Here is a 22758-nt window from a genome sequence, read left to right as displayed (position 1 = left end):
CATTGTAGAAGCCCTCTGAATTATTTTGAGAACCCAGACTCCGTGAACCCAGACCCCTTTTGAGAACCCAGACCCATATTCTGCAGTTACAACATGAATGAATGTTCATGTTTCTCTTGTATTGTTTTCTGTCCAGTTTCCTCTGCCATGATCTCAGGCCCGCCCAAAAAGCGCCACCGCGGTTGGCACCCTAACCCCCTGGTGCCAGTCCCCCCTACAGCCGTCCCTGTGTCCGCCATCCGACCCATCGTCTGCTCCCCAGGTCTGGCACAGAGCTTTTGATAATGTTTCGTTGTTTATTTACATAGGGACACATTCATTTACAACACTGAAAAGGCAACAGTTAGATGAATTGCACCATCACACCACAGCATATGCTTAATGTCCAGAGCGTGCCCTGAATAGATACAGCCCTAGTAGACTTTGTTTCATGAGGAATTCTTTGAAATGTCATGCACCACCTGTATTCTTGGAAAAAAATGGTGATATCTAGAACCTAAGTGTTCTTTGGCTGTTCCCATAGTTTGAAGAACCCTTTTTGTTCCAGGTAAAACCCCTTTGGGTTCAATGTAGAACCCTTTTGATAAAAAATAAATTTAAAAAAAAGAGTGCACTGTAGCCACAGACATTGTGAAAACGTGTGTGTGAGAGAGAGTGCGTGTTAGATCTGACGTTGATTATTACATTGACCTTGCTTTTCGGGAGAAGGAAGGACAAAAGGTCCATGAAATGCTCTGTTGTCAGGGGTGATTCATTCAGCATCTCCATGGAGATAGGTTTGTGCAGATCTGAGCAGAAGCTGAAAGAGTGGGTACAAATTATCTTTAAGAATTAGAAAGGTCCTGATTTCCAGGATCTGCTTAATGTGCAGCAGTTTTGTAATCACAGTATTTACATGGTGTGTCTATTTCTGAACAGGCTCTGTGCTGGCCATGCCCACTCCTCAGCTGCCTGTAGCAGGTGTCCTTCAGCCCCAACCCGTCACTGCTGGAGAGACTGTCATCGTCCCTGACAACCTGCTCAACACATCAGGAGTCCGTCCTGTTATCCTCATTGGTAAATCCTCCTCATAAAACTGTATTCTCAATTTCAAAGACACTTGTACTGTACCAGGATGTGATTTAGAGAAAAGAAAGAAAGACACACTCTATATAACTCCAAATTATTTAATGAAGCAACATTTCAGGACACAGTGTCTTCCTCAGGGTATATGATTGACTGACTGATTCTGGTGTTTGGTTTGCAGGGCATGGCACATTACCATACTTCTATGGGAACGTGGGGGACATTGTGGTGAGCCCTCTGCTGGTGAGCTGCTATAAGGGCAACCAGTTGACTGAGAAAACACTGGCCAGCCTGGGACTGACTGGTAGCCAACTACTCAGTGTGGAGACCATGATCCTCCTCACCCTGCAGTACCTTGCACGGCTAGGTAAAGGCTTCAAAAGACTCATACACACACACACACACACACACACACACACATTACGTATGGAAGGCTTATTTAAAAAAGGTTTAATCAGACATTGAGGCTAATCGTTGGGAGGCTGAGCTAAGCCAAAGCCTGGTTGTTTTAAAGTTTGGTATCACTTATGAGGTAGTTTGGTAACACTGATGAGGTAGTTGGACCCCGCTCCCCCGTTGTAACTCAAAGTGCTCCATTAGCTGCTGCTGCTGCACTTGCTTTCACTAATGCACTTTAGTGGCTCCAAATAGCTAGCATGACCTTGAGTTGCTAAGAACTGTAATTGAATATGCTTCTCAGAGTTATGACTGAAGAAGGACATGGATAATTTGAATCTAGCTGTTTTTTTTCTGTCTGTCGGCAGAGTCCGGGGGGGGGGGTTAACAACAGCTGGTGCGCAATCTCTAATATTAAGGAAGGCTCTGGATTCTGCTCGCCTGAGTTCGAATACCTCATAAGCTGTAGACCATACTATTTACTGTCTGTATTTCTCGTAGGTGTCCATTTACCACCACAGACTGATGCTGGCACTAAGGCCCCACTCAATGAGCTGGGCACGGCACATAAGAAAATGCTCATCCAGTGGCGGAGCTCCCAGGGGCTGGTGATTTTAATGCAGGAAAACTGAAATCCCTTTTACCTAATTTCTACCAGAATGTCACCTGTGCAACTAGAGGGATACAAATTGTAGATTATCTTTACTCCACATACAGAGACGAATACATAAAAGCTCTACCCCGCCCTCCATTTGGCAAATCGGACAATAAGTCTATCCTTCTGATTCCTGATTACAAGCAAAAACTCAAACAGGAAGTACCAGTGACGCGCTCAATACGTAAAGTGGTCCGATGAGGCGGATGCTAAGCTACAGGACTGTTTCGCTAGCACAGACTGGAATATGTTCCAGGATTCATCCGATGGCATTGAGGAGTTTACCACATCAGTCACCGGCTTCATTAATAAGTGCATCTACGACATTGTCCCCACAATGACCATACTTACTTATCCCAACCAGAAGCCATGGATTACAGGCAACATCCACACTGAGCTAAAGGTTAGAGCTGCTGCTTTCAAGGAGCGGGACACTAATCCGGACACTTATAAGAAATCCTGCTATGCCCACCAACGAAACAGGCACAGCATCATTACAGGACTAAGATCGAATTCTACTACACTGGCTCTGACGCTCATCGGATGTGGCAGGGCTTGTAAACTATCACGGAATACAAAGGAAAATCCAGCCAAGAGCTGCCCAGTGACGCGAGTCTACTAGACAAGATAAATATCTTCTATTCTTGATTCGAGGCTAGCAACACTTAACCATGCGTGAGAGCACCAGCTGTTCCGTACAATTATATGATCACACTCCCCGTAGCCAATGTGATAAAGACCTTTAAACAGGTTAACATTCACAAGGCCGCAGGGCCAGATGGATTAGCAGGAAGCATACTCAGAGCATGAACTGACCAGCTGGCAAGTGTCTTCACTGACATTTTCAACCTCTCTCTGACCCAGTCTGTAATACCTACATATTTCAAGCTAATCACCTTAGTCCTTGTGCCTAAGTACGCCAAGGTAACCTGACTACAGCCCCGTAGCACTCACATCTGTAGCCATGAAATGCTTTGAAATGCTGGTCATGGCTCACATCAACAACATCATCCCAGAAACCCTGGACCCACTCTAATTTCCGTACTGCCCCAACAGATCTACAGATGATGCGATCTCTATTGCTTTCCACAATGCCTATTCCCACCTGGACAAAAGGAACCCGTACGTGAGAAGGACGTTCATTGACTACAGCTCAGCGTCCAACACCATAGTGCCCTCTAAGCACATCACTAAGCTAAGGACCCTGGAACTGAACCTCTCCCTCTTCAACTGGGTCCGGGACTTCCTGATGGTCCACCCCCAGGCAGTAAAGGGTAGGCAACAAGACATCTGCAACGCTGACCCTCAAGACGGAGGCAGAGTGCGTGGCCGCGTACGAGTCCAACACCATCATCAAGTTTGCCTACAACACAACGGTGGTAGGCCTGATTACCGACGACGATGAGACAGCCATAGGGAGGAGGCCAGGATAGCAACCTCTCCCTCAATGTTGGCAAGACAAAGGAGCTTTTCGTGGACTACAGGAAACGGTGGGCCGCACACGCCCCCATTCACATCGGCGGGGCTGTAGTAAAGCGGGTCGAGAGCTTCAAGTTCCTCAGTGTCCACATCACTAAAGACCTATCATGGTATAAAAATAAAAAACTCCATAAAACAGTCATGAAGAGGGCACGACAACACCTCTTCTCCCTCAGGAGGTTGAAAAGATTTAGCATTGGCCCTTCGATCTTCAAAAGTTCTACAGCTGCACCATTGAGAGCATCTTGACTGGCAGCATCTTGACTGGTATGGCAACCTCTCGGCATCTGACCGCAAGTTCACACAGAGGGTAGTTTGTACGGCCCAGTAAATCACTGGGGGCGAACTCCCTGCCATTCAGGACCTCTATACCAGGTAGTGTCAGAGGAAGGCCCTAAAAATGGTCAAAGACTCCAGCCACCCAAGTCATAGACCGCTCTCTCTGCTCCCGCACAGCAAGTGGTACCAAAGTGCAAAGACTGTTACCAAATGGCTCCTGAACAGCTTCTACCCCCAAGCTATAAGACTGCTGAACAGTTCATCAAATGGCTACCCGGACTATTTACCTTGACCCCCTTTGTTATTTATTTCTTTACCTTTATTGTTTTGCATTGGCTCTATGCACACTCACTAGACTCTACCCACACACTCACACATACTACACTGACACTCCAACACACACACACGCATATTGACACCCCACCACACACCACACACTGATTGCCTCGTCACTTTTACCCTTACACACAGGTACATACAATACTGTATTACCTCAATTACCTCATACAAAAACCCATTGACTCAATACTGGTACTCCTTGTATATATCCTTGTTTTTGTTGTGTTACTATTTCCTTTTTTATTTAGCAAATATTTGTCTTAATTTTTAACTCTGCACTGTTGAGAAAGTAGATTTGATTGTCTTGTTCACATTGTAAAAACATAACGGCATCATCCCCCGCAAAACACAGCAAGTAGACATGGGAAACTGGATTTCTTTCCTCTCTTCACCTCACCTCTCCTCTCCTTCCCCACTCCAGGTTCGGAGCAGATCCCTCTGAGGGAGGAGTTTGAGCAGATCGTGCTGAAGGCCATGTTAGTTTGTCCTGGAGGTCCCTCCATCTCTCCGGCCCAGCTGCCCTGGCTGGCCCGCCTGGAGGCCAGTGTCTCTGGGGGCAGTGTCCAGGTCCTGGTCACCTACAACTCCCTGGGAGAAGGCATCTCTGAGTCCCTGCGCTCGCTCTGTGACGGTCCGCCCTACCAGCAGTGCATGCCCACCTACGTGGTTATAGTGTGTACTTCCAAGATGAGCGGCAACGAGTTCTGTGTGCTCGCCCTGGGTGAGTGTTCCTCCATACAGCCTGTACACTATGATACTTAGATGTGGTGTGTCTGTATTTTTATAGCATACTAAAGGAAGTAATTACAGTAGGTGAGCCTTGCCTGTGACCTTAAGACTTGTGTAAGCTCCCAGAGCTAATGCCTAGGCTTTAGCTCTGCGGGCTAGCACAGTCGTACGGCGCAAAGGAGACTCGGGCTCGTTCAGACTCGTCTGTATGGGTCTTACAGGGAAGTACCAGGCACGAGCGCTAGCCGAGGGAATGCTCACCACCAATGAGTTCCTGAAGGAGATCAGCTATGAGCTCATAACAGGGAAAGTCAGTGTCCTGGCGTCACACTTCAAAACCACCTCACTCGGTGAGTATACCAGATGCCTGGGGACACGACATCAATGGGAAACACTCAAAGGTCATTTCTAAGGAGGAAAAGTAATGATTTAGGGTAGCCCAATGAATCAATCAATCAATCAAACAAACATGAGCTGTGTTACAAAGGCATCAAGGAGAATGGCACATATTTACCTTCCTAAATGCCGACTGGCCCATTCCAGCTAGGCAGTCACAGGACTGAAACGAGACACTGTGCCACAAACAGACAGACATCAATATTTGATGAGTAGATTTTGTTTCTGTAGCTGCTGTGTGTGTGTGTCTCTGTGTCTGACTGGTGGTGGCCTGCTATGCTGTTGTTTCCAGGGGACAACCTGGACAAGCAGCTGGTGCGTATCCAGCGGAGACGGAAGGGCCAGGTCATCCAGCCCTTCCAGGGCGATGTCACTGACCACATCCACTCCCAGGATGCAGCCACCATGGTGCCACCCTCGGAGTCAGGTAAGGCACAGCCTCTGTCTGGCCTCTCTTCTGACCCTTCCTCCTCTTTCTGCTGGAGACTCTGACGCTATTTAGCTCCTGGATGGATAGATATGATAGGAAGCTACAGTATATACTATATACTTGGCTCTAAGTTTCCAGTATGATGACATGTGTCCCCCCCCTCCCTCACCCCTCCAGAGCTGCTGAGTGAGATGTTTCAGATCCACCCTCCCCAGCTCAATGTAGCCAGGAGCCTGCTCTCCCAGGTGTGCTCCATAGCAGACTCAGGCAGCCAGAGTCTGGACCTGGGACGCTTTCGCAAGGTGGACTTCCTGGTTCTGGTCCCTCCGTCCCACATCCTGGTGAACCAGACGGCTCAACGCATCCGACAATCAGGTACTCATGATTAGGATCGAAAGGCCACACTGGGCAATACTACAATAGGTGAATACAAATAATTTCTAGTTGGTTGTGAATAAGAGGTCCATGTCAAGACTATCTCTACCTGTTTTTTTGTGTTTTTTTTTTTACAAGGTTTCTTAGTTACTTGCGTTGGACTTTTTGTAATCTCTTTCTGCCCGTCTCTAAAAGGAGTGCTAGTGGACCTGGGTATAGAGGATGCGTCCTCAGCCCACCAGAGGTCCGACAAGTATGTGGTGCGTCTTGACGGAGACGTCCACGGCAAGATGGAGAACTTCATGAGGAAGGTCAAACAGAACCCCTACACCCTGTTTGTCCTCATCCACGACAACTCCCACGTGGACCTGACCAGGTAACACACACACACACACACACGCATGTCGAACACACACACACACACACACATTTGAGTATTGAAATTGTGCCGCCGACACTTGGTTCTGACAGATGTAGTAACTGAAAACATTGATACGGTTAGAAGGTCTGTCCTCGGCTGCGCAGTGTACTGAATAAGAACAGAACAGCTCAAGCCAAGACAGAATAAGACAGAAGAGCAGAGGCTTCTTTTTAGTCATACATATAGAACAGGACAGAACAAGTTTCCCCAAAGGAAACCTCATTTTTGTTTCCTCTCTCTGTGTAGTGCCCTCTCTGGTTCGGTGTGCCACGGGGAGCTTCAGGGTCTGGCTGACAGGGTGGTAAACTGCCAGGAGGTTCTGGAGGCTATGAATCTGCTGGTGCTGCAGGTCAGCTGCTTCCCATTCACCCTGCAGACACGACAGTCCCGCATCAGCGTCCACAACGAGGTGCACTGGCCAGCCAACACCGACAGCTTGGTGAGTGGCCCTGCGCAGTGGTTCATCTCTTCCACCTGGTGGCAGCTATATGGAATTACATGTACATTATTTGAGTAATTTTTTAGCTTTTGCACAATTTTGGGGGAGTGCCAAGATGGAGGCACTTTGGCTTCAACACAGCTCCCCCCCTATTGGTGTCTAGTGTATATATAAATTATTGGTCAGACATGTAGATGTAACTAATAGACAGAGAGATTAGTCAATTTGCTCAGACAGCAGCTGATGTTCCTGTGTTCCACCCATAGGGGGAGCTGTCTCCTAAGGACCTGGTGTACTTTGGCCTGAGGGACTACAGCAGCTCTCTGCAGTGGGGGGTGGCCAGTCCCATCCTGCGCTGTGACGACGCATTCGAGAAGATGATCAACACACTGCTGGAGAGGTCAGTCTGTCACTCGGGGTCAGGGTTTAGGGCTCATAAAATAGCAAGATGATCAACACACTGCTGGAGAGGTCAGTCTGTCACTAAACGGGGTCAGGGTTTAGGGCTCATAAAATCTCTAAGGGTGTTTTAACCTCTCTGGGATAGGCGGGACACTTGCGTAGGCGGGATAGGCGGGACACTACTTTTCTGGTCAAGTGCCTCTCAGACAGTCCACTTCAAGTGACTCTCATTCAAGATGGCCGTACTTCTTATTACACAAAGGAAAAACCTCAACCAATTTCTAAAGACTGGTGACATCCAGTGGAGGCGATAGGAACTGCAAGCAAGTCCCTTAAAAATCTGGTTTCCCAATGAAAATTCATTGAAAAGACAGTGACCTCAACAACAACAAAAAATCTGAATGGTTTGTCCTTGGGGTTTTGCCTGCTACATAAGTTCTGTTATACTCACAGACATGATTCAAACAGTTTTAGAAACTTCAGAGTGTTCTTTCCAAATCTACCAATAATATGCATATCTTATCTTCTGGGGATGAGTAGCAGGCAGTTGAATTTGGGCATGCTATTCATCCAAAAGTGAAATTGCTGCCCCCTATCCCGAAGAATATAGTCCTCTTCAGTGGAGGCTAGTGGGAGGAGCTAGTTGAGGACAGGCTCATTGTAATTACTGGAATGGAACAAATGGAACGGAGTCAATGTTTTACGTATGTTTTATGTGTTTGATACTATCCATTACAGCCATTACAATGAGCCCGTCCTCCTATAGCCCCTCCTACCAGCCTCCACTGGTCCTCTTTAAAAGAACCGATCTCAGTCCTCTTTAAAGTGAACTCTGGGGTATAAAAAAAGCTAAAAGCTAAAGAACTCAGTTCTCTTTGTATTCACACTGCCCTTGCCTTTGAATGAGGGCACCTGGACATTTTGCCAGTTCACTTATTTTTGTGGTCCGAGTCCCCTTTGCATTCATATTGCTATGTTTTGAAAGGAACCCAGATCTTTTTCAAACATTCACTCAATGCAGTTTTTTTCCGTGAACCTGCACATCATCATCTTCTCTCTTTCGTGACACCGATGTCATGGGTTATGGCAGGGGAAACGTTGTTCCAATAGTCTAGTGTGTGGTGCGGGAATAATGACAAGGGAACCTGGGGAGTGTTGTGTTCACATAGCCTTCAAATAGGGAACCAGACTGCGAACCTAAATCGAGGTGGTCTCAGTTCAGTTTGCTTTAGGGGCTCTTTGTTTTATTATTATATATATATATATATTGTCATTTATACCCCCTTTTTTGCTTCCAAATTTCGTGATTACGATCTTGTCTCATCGCTGCAACTCCCCAACGGGCTCGGTAGAGGCGAAGGTCGAGTCATGCGTCCTCCGAAACATGACCCGCCTGTTATTATCTGTATGTGAATAACTCACATCGGAGAGTTTGGTAAACTGCAAGCATAATCCTTTCCTCAGGTATAACATGTTACAGGTCATGACATCCTAATCAGACACTCATAATGCACCTGTTTATATATCCTAGATAGGTGCCCCACTAGCGCCATCTCTGGGTTGGCATTATGCCCATTATCTTAACTTCTTCTTTTCCATTTTGATAGCTCAGTGAAAATACCTATTTACATTATCAACATTTTATTTTTATAAGATTTTTTTTTTTATTGTTCATCTCTTAAGGGACATAGTCCCCATACCTAAGGGGCAGTCTTCCCAGTCTCCCCTTATGGCCCTCCTGTGCCCTATGCTCTCCTGAACTGGGCGTATGTCCTTCCGTTTCCTTCGATACTTTCGTCCCTTTACTTCCACTTCATATGACCTTGCGCTGACGTGCCCTATGCATGTGCCAAGACTCCATGTGACATCTCTGGCGTGAGGTGACAGGAGCACTCTGACAGCTTGGCCTTGTTTTATTACAGGCAGATGTTTTGCATGCTGGTCATAGTAATGTTTTGACTTGTCCTGATCTGCACGTTTGTGTGCCTGAACATCCCCAATTACCTTTGGTGCGAGGAGCTTGGGAGCTGTTGGCAACAGAGAGCGGGTGCGTCTAGACATTAAGCTCTGTACAGGACTGCTGCCGAAGCACAGGCTAAATGGCTTGCCACACATAGCCTTTGTGACGCGAGTCGTTGCTATTTTCACTGCTGACTCCGCCTTTACCATTAATCTGACTGTGGTAGGGTGAGGAGGTCACATGATGGAACTCCCAGGTTTTTGCAAGCAAGGAAGAGTCTTGACTCGTGAACTGTGGCCCATTATCCGGTACTACACCACTGTCAGGTATGCCATATATGCTAAACTGCTGCTTACAACAGCCAATGATGCAAGCGGCTGTTGTCAATCACTTTCTCCCCCGCCCAAAAAATCTGAATAGTAGTCCACTACAATCGGAAAAGGAACGTGAACAGATCCATTCCCTATTTAGGACGTGCTGGTACGTCATGTGGGTGCAGCGTTTCCTTTTGCTGCTTAGGTAGATGAGCATTACATATGCTGCACACAGCCACAAAATGTTACATTTCTTGGGTCATGTTGGGCCAGAATACTGAGTCTCTGGCTTTCCTGAGACTGGCTTCGACCTCTGGGTGTGCCCTGCATGGATACGAGAGAGAATCGTCGGGTGTAGAGTTCATGGCACTACCACCCTGTCGCCTTTGTAGATGACCTCTTCACTGCATTGTGAGTTCGTCTCTGTCCCAGTAGTCCCTCACCAGGATGGGCGGACTCTCTCTTGTGTCCAGCCAGCCTCTTAGGATCTTCCCTTGTGTCACGTGTTCTCCTTCTCCAGCCTCTGGGTCACCAGGCTGCTCGTTAGAGCGCACACCTGTCACCAGCGTTAGGCGCATAATGGACTCACCTGGACTCTACTATCACCTCCTTGACTACCTGCCCTTTAAATGTCACTCGCTCTGGTTTCTTCCCCAGTCATCATCATTCCTGTTTCATGTCGGTGCGCTGTTTGTGTTTTGTGTTCACTTGTTTCTTTTATTTATTCAAACATTGACTCCCTGAACTTGCTTCCCTACTCCCAGCGCAAATCGTTACACTGTGTCTGCGGGGCGATGATTTGATCAGTAGCATGGTTCACATCTTCAAACTGAGTGGCATGGCTCTGGTCTCCGATTGGAGGCGTGGGTTCAAATCCCAGTTCTGACACCACGTTATTATTTGTATGCGAATGACTCACATCGGAGAGTTTGGTAAACTGCAAGCATAATCCTTTCCTTATAAGTTACAGGTTTGTTTATATATCCTAGATAGGTGCCCCACTAGCGCCATCTCTGGGTTGGCATTATGCCCATTATCATAACACTGCCAAACCGCGCTTCTTAACCCCCCTTCGCTTAACCCAGAAGCCAGCTGCACCAATGTGTAGGAGGAAACACCGCTCAACTGACCGACCAAAGTCAGCCTGCAGGTGCCCGGTCCACAAGGAGTCGCTAGAGCGCGATGAGCTAAGTAAAGTCCCCCTGGCCAAACCCTCCCCTAAACCCAGAAGACGCTGGGTCAATTGTGCGCCGCCCTATAGGACTCCCAGTCACAGCCGGTAGTGACCCCGAAACACTGCAATGCAGTGCCTTAGACCGCTGCACCACTCGGGAGGCCTCTCTGGGGGCTCTTTTGAAGGGTCTGAGTTCCTTTGGAGTGTTCACGCTGTCCAAAAAGTTAAGCGAATCACGCGTTCACAAAAATTGTCTGAAACGGACCTAAGGAGGTTTAGGGACTTCCTCTCTCTCACACTCGCTGTCATAAAAGTCAAACACACATCTTTCATTTTTATTTTATTTCTTACATATCAATCATTTTTAAAAGTTCAAGATCATCAGAAAGCCCCTGCTTGACCAGCTCCCCAAAAAGCTGCTCAACCAGTTCACCTGGACACCAAACCTGCCTTGACACATCTAACACCACCACCTCTCCTCTCCTGGTTGCAGACACCCCCACCTGCACAGCATGGTGATCAGGAGCTACCTGTTGATCCAGCAGTACACTGAAGCCATGATGGCTCTGACCTCCTCACCTTCACTACGTGATCACATCACCCCGGAGACCCTGGCCATGGTGGAGGATCTGATCAGTGCCCCGGGCCGGGAGGGGACCAAGGGCCGTGGCCACATGCTGCTGGTCCGGGTGCCCTCTCTGCAGCTGGCCATGCTGGCCCGGGAGCGCCTGGAGGACGTCAGGGACAAGCTGGGTCTTCAATTCTGCTTTGCTGTGCTGCTGGGAAGCCCTGCCACCGAGCTCAGCCTTCCACGACACTTCGCTAACCGACTCAGGGTAAGACGAGAGGTCAGGAGGGAGGGCAGGGTGGCCAATTTGTATTTGCCTATTCTTACATCTTAAAGGCCCAGTGCAGTCAAAAATGTGATTTCCAGTGTTTTATATTTATTTCCACACTATGAGGTTGGAATAATACTGTGAAATTGTGAAAATGATGATAAGAGCTGTTTGAAAAGACCGCCTGAAATTTCAGCCAGTTTTGGTGGGTTGGAGTTTTAGCCTGCCTGGTGACATCAGTTAGTTAATAGCACAATAAGAAAGAAAATTCCAAACGTCTCTGCCATTAACAGCTAGTTTTCAGTTTTCCACTCCACCACTCAAAGACAGGCCTAGCAAAATTCTTGCTTGAGATATATATATTTTTTTTTTTTTTGGGGGTCATTTTAATTGAAAATAATCACAATTAAACAAGTACTTAATTGTTACCCAGAAATGATTTGATATTGAGATGACCTTGAACACCACCCCTCTCTATGAAAGAAGTGGTTTGATGAAGATGTCTTTCAAAAAATGTCATCATATCAACGACTTTCATCAGACTGAGACATAACAACCTGGTTTTAATTTGGCTCCGAAACATTTCTAATTGTGTGTTGTGTTGTTTCGGCAGGCCTGGCGGGGCTGTGAAATTGAAGACTGGGTCCCTCACACCTATGAGGATCTGGAGGGTCTTCCCTGCATTGTCATCCTCACTGGAAAAGACCCTCTAGGAGAAACCTTTCCAAGGTACTACTGACATGACAGCATCTACATCTGCCGTAGAAGGTGCATCGTCAATTGGATTGACTTTGTAGAATCGATTAAAATCCTCCACCTCACCTTTATACTGGATCTTTCCCCCTTAGGTCCCTGAAGTACTGTGACCTGCGTCTGATCGACTCCAGCTACCTGACGCGTACGGCCCTGGAGCAGGAGGTGGGTCTGGCCTGCTCTTACGTGTCCCTGAGGGTGGTAAAGGAGCCCTGCAGGTCCATGGCCCCCAAGGACCCAGAGACAGACAAGACCCGTGGCCCTCAGGACCCAGACCTAGAGCTGCACATGGACCTGGAGAGGCCCCAGAGCAACAGCAGCGCTGCTACCAGAGGCCCCGGTAGGTCGCTGGACAAAAGAGACCCAACATGTTTAGGAAATGGGGACGAGATGATTGTTGTAAGGGTTTAGAATACTGCGTAGTGATGGTGTTACAGTTGTGTTTATGAAATCATTTTGAAATACTGTACTATGAGTCTGAACTCTCTCTCTCACCATCCCATGCCTCTCCCTTCCTCAGGCTCTCTGGTGGAGAACAGGGTCAGCTCCTCTGACATCCCTGACTCCTCCCAGAAGCCCTCCACCTCCTCCTGCCCCCCCGGAGGCAAGACGGGCAGCATCATGATGGAAGACGGGACTGGCACGACCTCAACATCCCCCCGCCGGGTCAAACAGGAGTGTGACTCCCTGGGCAGTGCCACCTCCCGTCCTTCCAATGCCCCTCCCTCTTTCTGCTCCTCCTCCTCCTCTTCCTCCTCCACCTCTTCGACCCAGCACCCCAGCCAGTCTACGCAATGTGGCCAGGGCAGCAAGTCGCCTCGGGTCTTTCCCCGGACTGTCATCCTGTCGCGCGCGGCCTACAACCTCCTGGCTGGAGAATCAGGGAGCCAGCTGAGCTCCTTCTCCCTGCTGCCTCACGCCGATGTGGGCTGGAGCAGCCCGCTGAGGCCCCTCTTCACCCCTAACTTACAAGCTTCAGAGCAGAGCCTCTTCTACAGACAGTGGACCGTAGCCAGGCAACATCATGCCGACCACGAGGCCCCCCCAGGGCCACACCCACGACGCCTGCTGCTCAGCGGGCCCCCACAGGTTAGAGACCATACACATATTAACATATCACCTCTTGTCTATATCAATGACCACTTCTCTCCTGTACAAGTCATGCATCGTATTCTAGAGCGGCATGCTGATATTCATTTTCCTCACTTATCCCTCTTCAAGCAAGAGAATATCGACCTAGTTGTATGGAGTCCTAAGAGGCGATTGTGTATAATGACGGTATTCGAATGGATACCGCAGATTGAGTGGCAATGGCTGCATGCAATGAGTGTCAGTGGTAAAAACCAGATAGGTTGTGATCGGTTGAACAACTCTGTTTTGTCACTCTGATAGGTGGGGAAGACGGGTGCCTACCTGCAGTTTCTACGCATCCTGTTCCGTATGTTGATTAGACTGCTTGAGGTGGATGTGTATGATGAAGAGGAGCTGGAGGAAGGTGAGGAGAGCAGGATCCCCTAGTTAATCTTTTCTTTATCTGTCTGTTTCTCTCTCTCTCTCTCTCTCTCTCTCTCTCTCTCTCTTTCTCTCTCATTTTCTCTCATACTGTCTTAGTCGAGAAACTGAGGCTGATGTCAATGTATGTTGTATCGTTCTCTTCTAGCGATGACGGATATGTCCGAGGCCACACCCCCAGCCAGCACCCAGTGGCCAGACATTGAGGAGTTCCTCAAACTGCCCTTCGACCTCCTCCCCAGAGACCCTAAGTTCAGGAGGGCCAGCGCTGTTTACAGTTACAAGATGCCAAAGGGCTTGAAAGGTTAGCAGAAATAAACTCGTATTCCCATCCCTGTCATTGTAGGAGGAAGCTGCCCTTGTTTCCCTGATTCAGGGTCAGATATTGCTGCACCTTCTACCTCGACTTCTACCTCAAGCTTCACTGTCTATGTATATTGTACATGCAGCTTTGTCCCATAGCATATGGGTATAACTGTAATGTTTGTCCATGCAGATCCTAAACTGGAAGGAGAGAGCAAAATGCCTGTGAAGAGGGAAACGGTGTCGATACGGCTGAGTATGTTCGCAGCCCACAATGCATTTCACCATTGTGATCAGTGTCACCATTACTGTGAAGCCAGCCCAGCCACACAGGTGAGTACACAGGGAGGGAAAAGAGCCTTGTACAGTATTTAGATATTAATAAACGGCCCTGGGAAGGAAAGGGTAGCTAATTTGTCATTGTGAAGAGATCATTTGTCTCAAGGGAGAACTTGATTTATTGGCTTAACGCCTATTGCTGCGTTGTTTGGTCTCAAGCCCCTCCCCCCTTTTCTAAACCTATCGAAAAACCACCGTCCAGCTTGTAGAACGACTGGTGTGCTGAGCGGGTCAGCCTTTTGTGCTGAGACGTGTGCTGACCGGTGCAGCTCTGTCTGTACTGGAAGTGTACATGTGTGTAATAATGTGTGTTATGCGTGTGTAATGTGTGCGCAACCATGTGCGTGGTTGTGTTTGTGTTCAGCTGTCGGAGTGCACATTCCACGCCTTCACGTTCTGCTCGTCCATGCTGGGAGAGGAGGTGCAGCTCCACTTCATCATCCCCAAGGCCAAGGAGCAGCACTTTGTCTTCAGCCAGCAGGGCAGTCACCTGGAGAGCATGAGGCTGCCCCTCATCGCTGCTAAGGTAAAGGGTGATGGGGGGGAATCAGTGGGGATTGGGGGAAAACCTTGAGACAGCCCTCGAGTTCTAAGAATGTTTTTTTATTTGATTTTCTAACCGTTATTTTACCAGGTAAGTTGACTGAGAACACATTCTCATTTACAGCAACGACCTGGGGAATAGTTACAGGGGAGAGGAGGGGGGATGAATGAGCCAATTGTAAACGGTGGATGATTAGGTGAACGTGATGGTTTGAGGGTCAGATTAGGAATTTAGCCAGGACACCGGGGTTAACACCCCTACTCTTACGATAATTGCCATGGGATCTTTAATGACCTCAGAGAGTCAGGACACCTGTTTTAAAGTCCCATCCGAAAGACAGCACCCTACACAGGGCAGTGTCCCCAATCATTTTGTGCCCAAGATGAATGTTATCAATATTGACAAGGAATGTTCTCATCCTTCAGCTTCTGTAATCAGTAGTGCATTCTATGTGCTTAAATGAAATAGTGCCATAAGCAACACAGGCACACACATCATCATGTTACAAGGAGTTGCCACATTTCACACACAGCGCGAACTATGCACCTATGTGTCTCTCGTTCGCTCACTTCAGTTGTTTGATGCTACTAGGCCCTAGCCTAGTGGAACCAGCCTGATCTCGCCATAGCTCAGCGTTCAGTCTGCTTGATCAGGCTACCTGCACCGTAGTCTGCTGCACTATGAGTCTTTAACTACAGCTCTCCTTCTCCCATCCCAGGACCTCAGTCTGTTGAAAAGTCCCATCTTCACCCCGACCACGGGGCGCCAGGAGCACGGCCTTCTCAACATCTTCCACGCCATGGAAGGCACCGCCCACCTCCACATCCTGGTGGTCAAGCAGTACGAGATGCACCACTACAGGAAATACTGGCCCAACCACATCCTGCTGGTGCTTCCTGCCATGTTCAACAGTGCAGGAGTTGGTGAGTGTTTGGGCACCTGGGTATAGTTTCCCCTAGGTACATATCTAGGATCAGCTTCTCCTCCCTCAATCCTAACCTTAACCATTAGTGGGGAAAATACGAAACTGACCCAAAATCAGCGTCTAGGGGAAACTTTGCTCTACTCCGAGTGTCTGGCAATCAGTCATTTAAATAGGTTAACTCATTTTATTGGTTTATTATCCTCAATCCTGCTTGGAAAGTTGCAGTACTACAGGTTTTTGTCCCAGCATAGTGCTCAGTAAGGTGTTTCCCTGCTGAGCGGTAGCACTGAGGCCCATAGTCGTTTGTGATAAAACACTCAACAAAGAAACCATAGAGTTGCCTTGCGATGTATAAACTATATTTAGGCATTCGTTTAATTATACACGAATGTATTTTACATTCTTAGTTTGCCCAGTAGCTTATCTCTCTCTGATGATAATGATGCATCTACAGCAGTCTGTGTGAAATTCAAGAGATATACTGTGTCTATATTGCCATCTGTTGAGTAAAGCATGTTGGGACACATAACTATAGTAGGTACTTGAGATTTGAATATGGCAGGAACCAAAAGGGAAGGGCCTGGCCAATGAGAACACCAGCAGGCCAGTAGTCTGATATTTGGGTCCACCATTTAGGTGTGTAGTCTTTCTGGATGGACCAATAGTGTTGCAGTACAACAAGCACATGCCAGGTGCAGTAATAGGGGCATTGGGTAAAGGCTGACCAACAAAGTAAAACTTGGAATTCAGGTCAAAGTTCAGACTGTCATGTGAGTTGGAGCTTTAGAGTTGGAGGTGAAACTCTGTGGTAGAGTTCTTGGGTCAGTGGTTGGCTAATGTTTTTCTACTGTGACCAAACAAGCTGTAACTATGGCCCACTTAAAGCTGTTGGAATTGACCTTGGTCATAACTAGACACCAGACTTTTTCCTGGTCAGGTCATGTGGCCAGGCAAATAAATAAAATATGAGTGGGTCTCCACCAGCATATGTACTGTATCATTATAGTTATTATGGGGCGGCATCCCATTAGGGAACTAGTGTGTCCCAAATGGCACCCTATTCTCTGTATAGTGCACTACTTTTGACCAGAGCAACCACTGTCTGGGATGCAACCGCTGTCAGTAACATTACTGTCATATCTGTCCCAGGGGCGGCTCGGTTCATGATCAAGGAGCTGTCGTACCACAACCTGGAGCTGGAGAGGAACCGTCTGGAAGAGCAGGGGTTGAAGAGGCAGGAAGTCTGGCCCTTTATAGTCATGATGGATGACTCCTGTGTGCTCTGGAACTCACACCAACCCCAGGACAGCAGCAGGTATGGGTTACAACAGACCCAGCAAACCAAAACAGGTTCTGTGAACATTCTCAGAACATTTATTAGGTTGCCCCAAAAAGTTCTAATAACCCCAAAATTGTCCAGTTGTGCTGATTTAATATATAATGTTTGTATAAAACATTCACCTGGTGTTGTAAGAACGTTCCCAGTGTAACGGTTGTCATCCTCTACTGAGGAGGAGTAGGAAATATCGGACCAATATGCAGCGTGGTAAGTGTTCGTACTATTTATTTAATGAACACAGAAGACAAGCGAATAAAGAAAAAACTAAACAGTCCCGAATGGTGAAAAACACTGAAACGGAAAATTACCACCCACAAACAAAAGTGGGAAAACAGGCTGCCTAAGTATGGTTCTCAATCAGAGACAACGATTGACAGCTGCCTCTGATTGGGAACCATAGCAGGCCAAACACATAGAAATGTAAACACAAGAACAAAACACAGAATGCCCACCCCAACTCACGCCCTGACCAACCTAAAATAGAGACATACAGAAGGAACTAAGGTCAGGATGTGACACCCAGAACATATTTTTTTAAATATATATATTTCAATGTTTTTGGGATGTTATCAACCTAATGTAAGATAAAACCCTAACTGGAACATAATGGGAAAGTTAGCTAATGTCCTGGCAATGTTCCCGATTTGCTGGGGGAAACTGACACATGTATACCGTATACTGATATATATAACCGTATATATCTGGACTCCTTTATCAACAACAATACTAATATCTGTCTCCCCCGCTCTTCCCTGTCTCCCTCAGTGATATGGCAGACACCGGGCCCAGTCTGACCCATGTGTCTTTAAAGACGGTGCTGCAGCACATGGAGGCCACTCCTAAGATCTCCATGTATGCCGTGTGCGGGGCCCGCAAGTGGAGCAGTGCCCTGGCCCGCCGCCTGCCAGCCCGGCCCTTCTCCCGATGCCACCTTCACGACTTTGTCATGCTCAACGTTGAGCTGACACAGAACGTCCAGTACGACCTCAACAGGTACACTTGTGAGGAGGTGGATTTCAACCTGAGAGCCAACAGCAGTGGTCTGCTGCTCTGTCGCTTCAACCACTTCAGCTTGATGAAGAAACAAATTCTCTTTGGAGGACACAAGGACTTCCTGGTCAAACCCAAACTCATCGTGAGTGTCCTGCTCCTCCTTTTTCTACCTCACCTCCTGGTCTGAGAGATATATATATATATATATATATATATATATATTATATCTACACACAATATATATTGTGTGTAGTCTGAAACACAGTCAGTCATCCTAACGCCTTCCCTGCTCCCCCTCTAGGTGATGGAGAGCCCAACCCCCATCAGCCCATCCCAGTACATCTGTGCCCCAGACAGTGAACACACCCTCCTGGCCGCCCCGGCTCAGTTCCTCCTGGAGAAGTTTCTCCAGAGCTGCAGCCACAGATTGTTCCCCAAGGCAGTACAGAACAGTAGCAACCCCGTGCTGTCCATAGACAGCTACCTCAACATAGGCCCTGAGGTAAGATCCAACCCATAGACAGCTTCCTCAAAATAAGCACTGAGGTAAGATCCAACCCCTATACAGCTACCTCAATATAGGCCATGAGGTAAGATCCAACCCCTAGACAGCTACTGTACCTCAACATAAGCCCTGAGGTAAGATCCAACCCATAGACAGCTGATGTACCTCAACACAGGTCATGAAGTATGCAGCAACTCAGTGCTGTCCATAGACAGCTACCTCAACATAGGCTTTCCATGAGGTACGAGCTGAGCTAGTCTGGTGGGGAGAATGTGAAAATCTTGATATTCATGTGTCCAACTCATGCATTGATTTTCTGCTAAATAGATTAATGTAAAAAAAAAATCAGCCCAGCGCAGGTTTACAGTGAGAACAGATCCCACAAACTGTTTCCATGATTAAAAGTCCCGACTGAGATGGCGGAGACGTGACTGTGCTTTCTGCATCCCCAGGTGTCAGTGTGCTACGTCAGCTCCCGACCACACTCCACTAACCTGGACCACCAGGGTCTGGTCTTCAGCGGCCTGCTGCTCTACCTGTGTGACTCCTTTGTCGTCTCTGACCTCCTCAAGGAGTTCAGCTTCCTCAAAGGTAACTGATGCTACTTCAATGTTGTTGTTTTTAGCCCTTATGTTATGTTAAGTGTAACGTCATCTCGAGTTGCTAAACCATAACCAATATTGGGAGGTTAAGTCAATGTAATGTATGTGAAGCCAAGGGTTATTCATCTCCAATTAAATGAACTTCATTGATGCCATTTTTCGGATTTGTTCTATATTGCAATACATGCATATACAGCAGGAAAACCATAGCACATTTCTGATTGGTTCCCTGACCTATGGCCTCTGACCCCTCACCCCTGACCCTGTCCATAGGTGCCACGTTGTGTGTGATCTGCCAGGACCGTAACTCCCTGCGTCAGACCATCGTACGGCTGGAGCTGGAGGACAAGTGGCAGTTTCGTCTGCGGGATGAGTTCCAGACAGCCAACTGCAGCGAAGACCGGCCCCTTTACTTTCTCACAGGACGCCATGTTTGACCCTGAGACTGCTGCCAGACCTGCCCAAATGGCCCTTCTGTCCCATCCACCCATACCAGACAGAAGGATACACACTAACCACTGATCTCAGACCAGTTAACGATCACGACAATTCCCTGTCTGTTAGGGGGATACAACCACTGTTCTGTGGTTACACAGACCCTGATCACGCAGGAGTATAATATCTGTTCTCAGACCAGGTAACAATCACAATGATGTCAGGAGATCAGAGAGGAATATTGGGGCACATCAAGGCCAAATAGCCCAAAAAATGGACACGTGGCCGTCATCAATGTGGATGTGATGTCTTCTCCTCATACAGTATGAGCTCCTCCACAACGCTGCGCTATGTTTGGAACAGAAGTGGTTGGACAGTGAGTTTTAACTTAGACTTGTGTTGGGGTCTGTCCCTAATCTGAGCCTGATTCAAATTCAAAGACTTTACTGTGCAAAAATCGGCATTGTCAGTGAACTTCTGGATATGTTGACGTATTTCTTGCTGCAAAAAGGGACTCTCGTTATCGATAATGGGACTTATTCAAAGACTGTAAACGTGGCGCTGTGGCGAACACAGCTCTTGTCGGGATGTTCCGTCACGGACATACGCTTTATCTCAGGGTTTTGAAGGGAGAGGCAGCAACGAGTTGCCCGTCGCTAAAGGAAAACTACGGCTTTTCTCTCGTCTTCAGTGTCAAGTGTTGTTACTTATTACCCATTGTAATGTTGTTGATATCCCTGATATGAGCCACAAAAGACATCCACATCTGCACCTTGCCTCCTCTCCTCTCGCTAAAATCCCACTCCGTTGTTAGATTACTAGTGTAAATATTATAGATTCTGGAGTGTATTAGAACTCTATCATCTAGGTCTAGTATATCCATTTCTATGCTGCTCAGTCAGGGAAAAAGCGTCTAGTTGATATCTAAGCCACTGTGTAATGTACAGTCCTGTCCACTTACATTTGACTGGCAAGTCACCGTAAGGGATCCTGTTGCTCTTGTGCCTTCATATTGCAACATGTTGTCCCAAACTGAACTGTTCCTATGACAATGTCTTTTTGATCATCTAACTGAGCCAATCAAATGGAGCGAGGGAGAGCAGGAAGAGACCTGTTGACCAATCAGTTAGCTCTAAAGGCTTGATGCTCAGATACAAAGTACAATTCTATTTCATGTTATGCGGAGGATGTATATATCCCAGTAGCTCCCACTACTAGATGAGGATGCTATAGAAAGAGCAAAGCTTCAGTGGCACCTCTATCTATCTTGCTATTGACTGTACCTGTGGCCTTGTTTATGATTGTAATAGTACTCAGTGATCTGTTCTCTGTGCCTGATAGTATAGATAGATGGCTTTGGCCTCCCCCATATACCTTAATTCATCCAGTCAACTGACTTACAGTTGCAGGGTTTTCACACGAAACTATGGATAATCAGAGAGTGGGCGTGGACTGCTGTCATCATCAGATGAATACTGTAGGTCAATTCATCTTCCTGAAAGCAGGTAAGAATAAGAATATGCCTTATTAAGTGATGTTGTTACATAGATCACTCATTTGCAGTGAAGGGTAATATTGTAATAAGTCTTACAATGGAGAGGCCAATCCAATTGAAGAAATTGTGACGAAACATCTGTCCGGTTGGGGTTTAAGAGGTTACGTTGGATTTGAGGACAACTGTCTGTTGTTAAAAGCTTTGTTTACATTAATATATTCAATCAACCCCGTTACGGCTCGCGGAGGGTTTCTGACCATTTTTGTTTGTTTGTATCGTGTCACGTTTAGCGGTAATGTTTGGGTCTCATGATGATGGCTTTCTGTCTGCATTTTTTTGTGTTTGCCAGCCAAGGCGCAAAGAATCTACCTAAGATTTTATCCTCTTACCGCGTTCGTTTCCCTGGCTTTTTTTCCTTCCTGAAAATCATGTCCTTTACATGAGAGATTCTTATTTATTTGAACAAGCATTTTGGACTGATAATCATATGGAAGTGTAATAATATTGATTGCATGCTGACTGAGCGAGCTCAAATCAAGAAAGCGTAGCCTCTTCTGAAAACCATTGACGAAGGCTTTGCACAAGACCAAGAGCTCTTGAGTCTTATCTACTGAATGTTGAGGGGTAGGAAATGTGAACTTGCACTATACAACTTGCCAGCAGCAACAACCAAAAAAGTATTGATCATTGTCATCAGAACTGTACGGGGTAAATGATGAACAAAGACACCGAGAAAATATTGATGACACTATCAGTAAAGACAGACAGTGTTGATTGATTCATCGGATTGATTGATGATCAGACCCTTCGATATTGATCATACCCTTTTGACCCATAGAATGTGTCTTTGTAGATAATTAGATGAACACATACAGTAACTTATGCAATTTGCTTCTCACAATCTTCACTGAAGTATTATCTGTTGTGGGTATTTTAAGTGTCTTGCTAAAGATTTGGCGACCCAACCCATGGTAGGCTTGGCCACAGAGTCATCTACCTCATGTTGACCATTGCGGTTGTTCAATATGTGGGCGGTGAACATTTGACTTTGGGGAAACATGCTTTTGTTGTTGGAATTTCTGAATGTAATAAAGTGACATTACAATAAACTAGGGAGTTGTGACAATGTTTTGTTTTATAAGGTGAACTGTGCTCACATTAAACAAATTCAATGAACGGGTGCTACAAAAGGTGGATCCATCTGTTTGTTATATTGCTCGATTAAAAAGCACAAGTTTACTTCCTCTCTCCTGCGTAGCATTCTTGTTTTTAAAGTAATCCCCCGAGGCTACGTTTTCAAATAATCTGTTCCTTACAAAAGGCT

At 46.9% G+C, this 22758-nt stretch overlaps 1 protein-coding gene across 2 annotated transcripts in view; it reads left to right on the top strand.

The window, feature by feature from the left end:
* The window catches only part of LOC112226774 (GREB1-like protein), an 81244-nt gene extending 58701 nt beyond the window's left edge, over positions 1-22543 (top strand). For both annotated transcript variants that reach the window (XM_042308126.1, XM_042308127.1), the window contains exons 10-33: positions 137-262; positions 919-1056; positions 1247-1432; positions 4635-4934; positions 5164-5292; positions 5631-5765; positions 5946-6143; positions 6339-6519; positions 6811-7003; positions 7270-7403; positions 11347-11689; positions 12303-12418; positions 12538-12782; positions 12963-13531; positions 13835-13937; positions 14103-14258; positions 14451-14590; positions 14961-15122; positions 15859-16063; positions 17215-17380; positions 18170-18539; positions 18699-18899; positions 19355-19493; positions 19778-22543. In XM_042308126.1, coding sequence (XP_042164060.1) covers positions 137-262; positions 919-1056; positions 1247-1432; positions 4635-4934; positions 5164-5292; positions 5631-5765; positions 5946-6143; positions 6339-6519; positions 6811-7003; positions 7270-7403; positions 11347-11689; positions 12303-12418; positions 12538-12782; positions 12963-13531; positions 13835-13937; positions 14103-14258; positions 14451-14590; positions 14961-15122; positions 15859-16063; positions 17215-17380; positions 18170-18539; positions 18699-18899; positions 19355-19493; positions 19778-19941 — 4799 coding nt within the window. In that variant the 3' untranslated portion in view covers positions 19942-22543. The remainder of the gene's footprint in view (positions 1-136; positions 263-918; positions 1057-1246; positions 1433-4634; positions 4935-5163; positions 5293-5630; positions 5766-5945; positions 6144-6338; positions 6520-6810; positions 7004-7269; positions 7404-11346; positions 11690-12302; positions 12419-12537; positions 12783-12962; positions 13532-13834; positions 13938-14102; positions 14259-14450; positions 14591-14960; positions 15123-15858; positions 16064-17214; positions 17381-18169; positions 18540-18698; positions 18900-19354; positions 19494-19777) is intronic.
* The last annotated feature ends 215 nt before the right edge of the window (positions 22544-22758 follow it).

Source organism: Oncorhynchus tshawytscha, linkage group LG28, assembly GCF_018296145.1.
Source record: "Oncorhynchus tshawytscha isolate Ot180627B linkage group LG28, Otsh_v2.0, whole genome shotgun sequence".
NCBI classification, from domain to species: domain Eukaryota; kingdom Metazoa; phylum Chordata; class Actinopteri; order Salmoniformes; family Salmonidae; genus Oncorhynchus; species Oncorhynchus tshawytscha.
The sequence above is the reverse complement of the archived record's forward strand: the minus strand, read 5'-3'. Positions and strand labels throughout refer to the sequence as shown.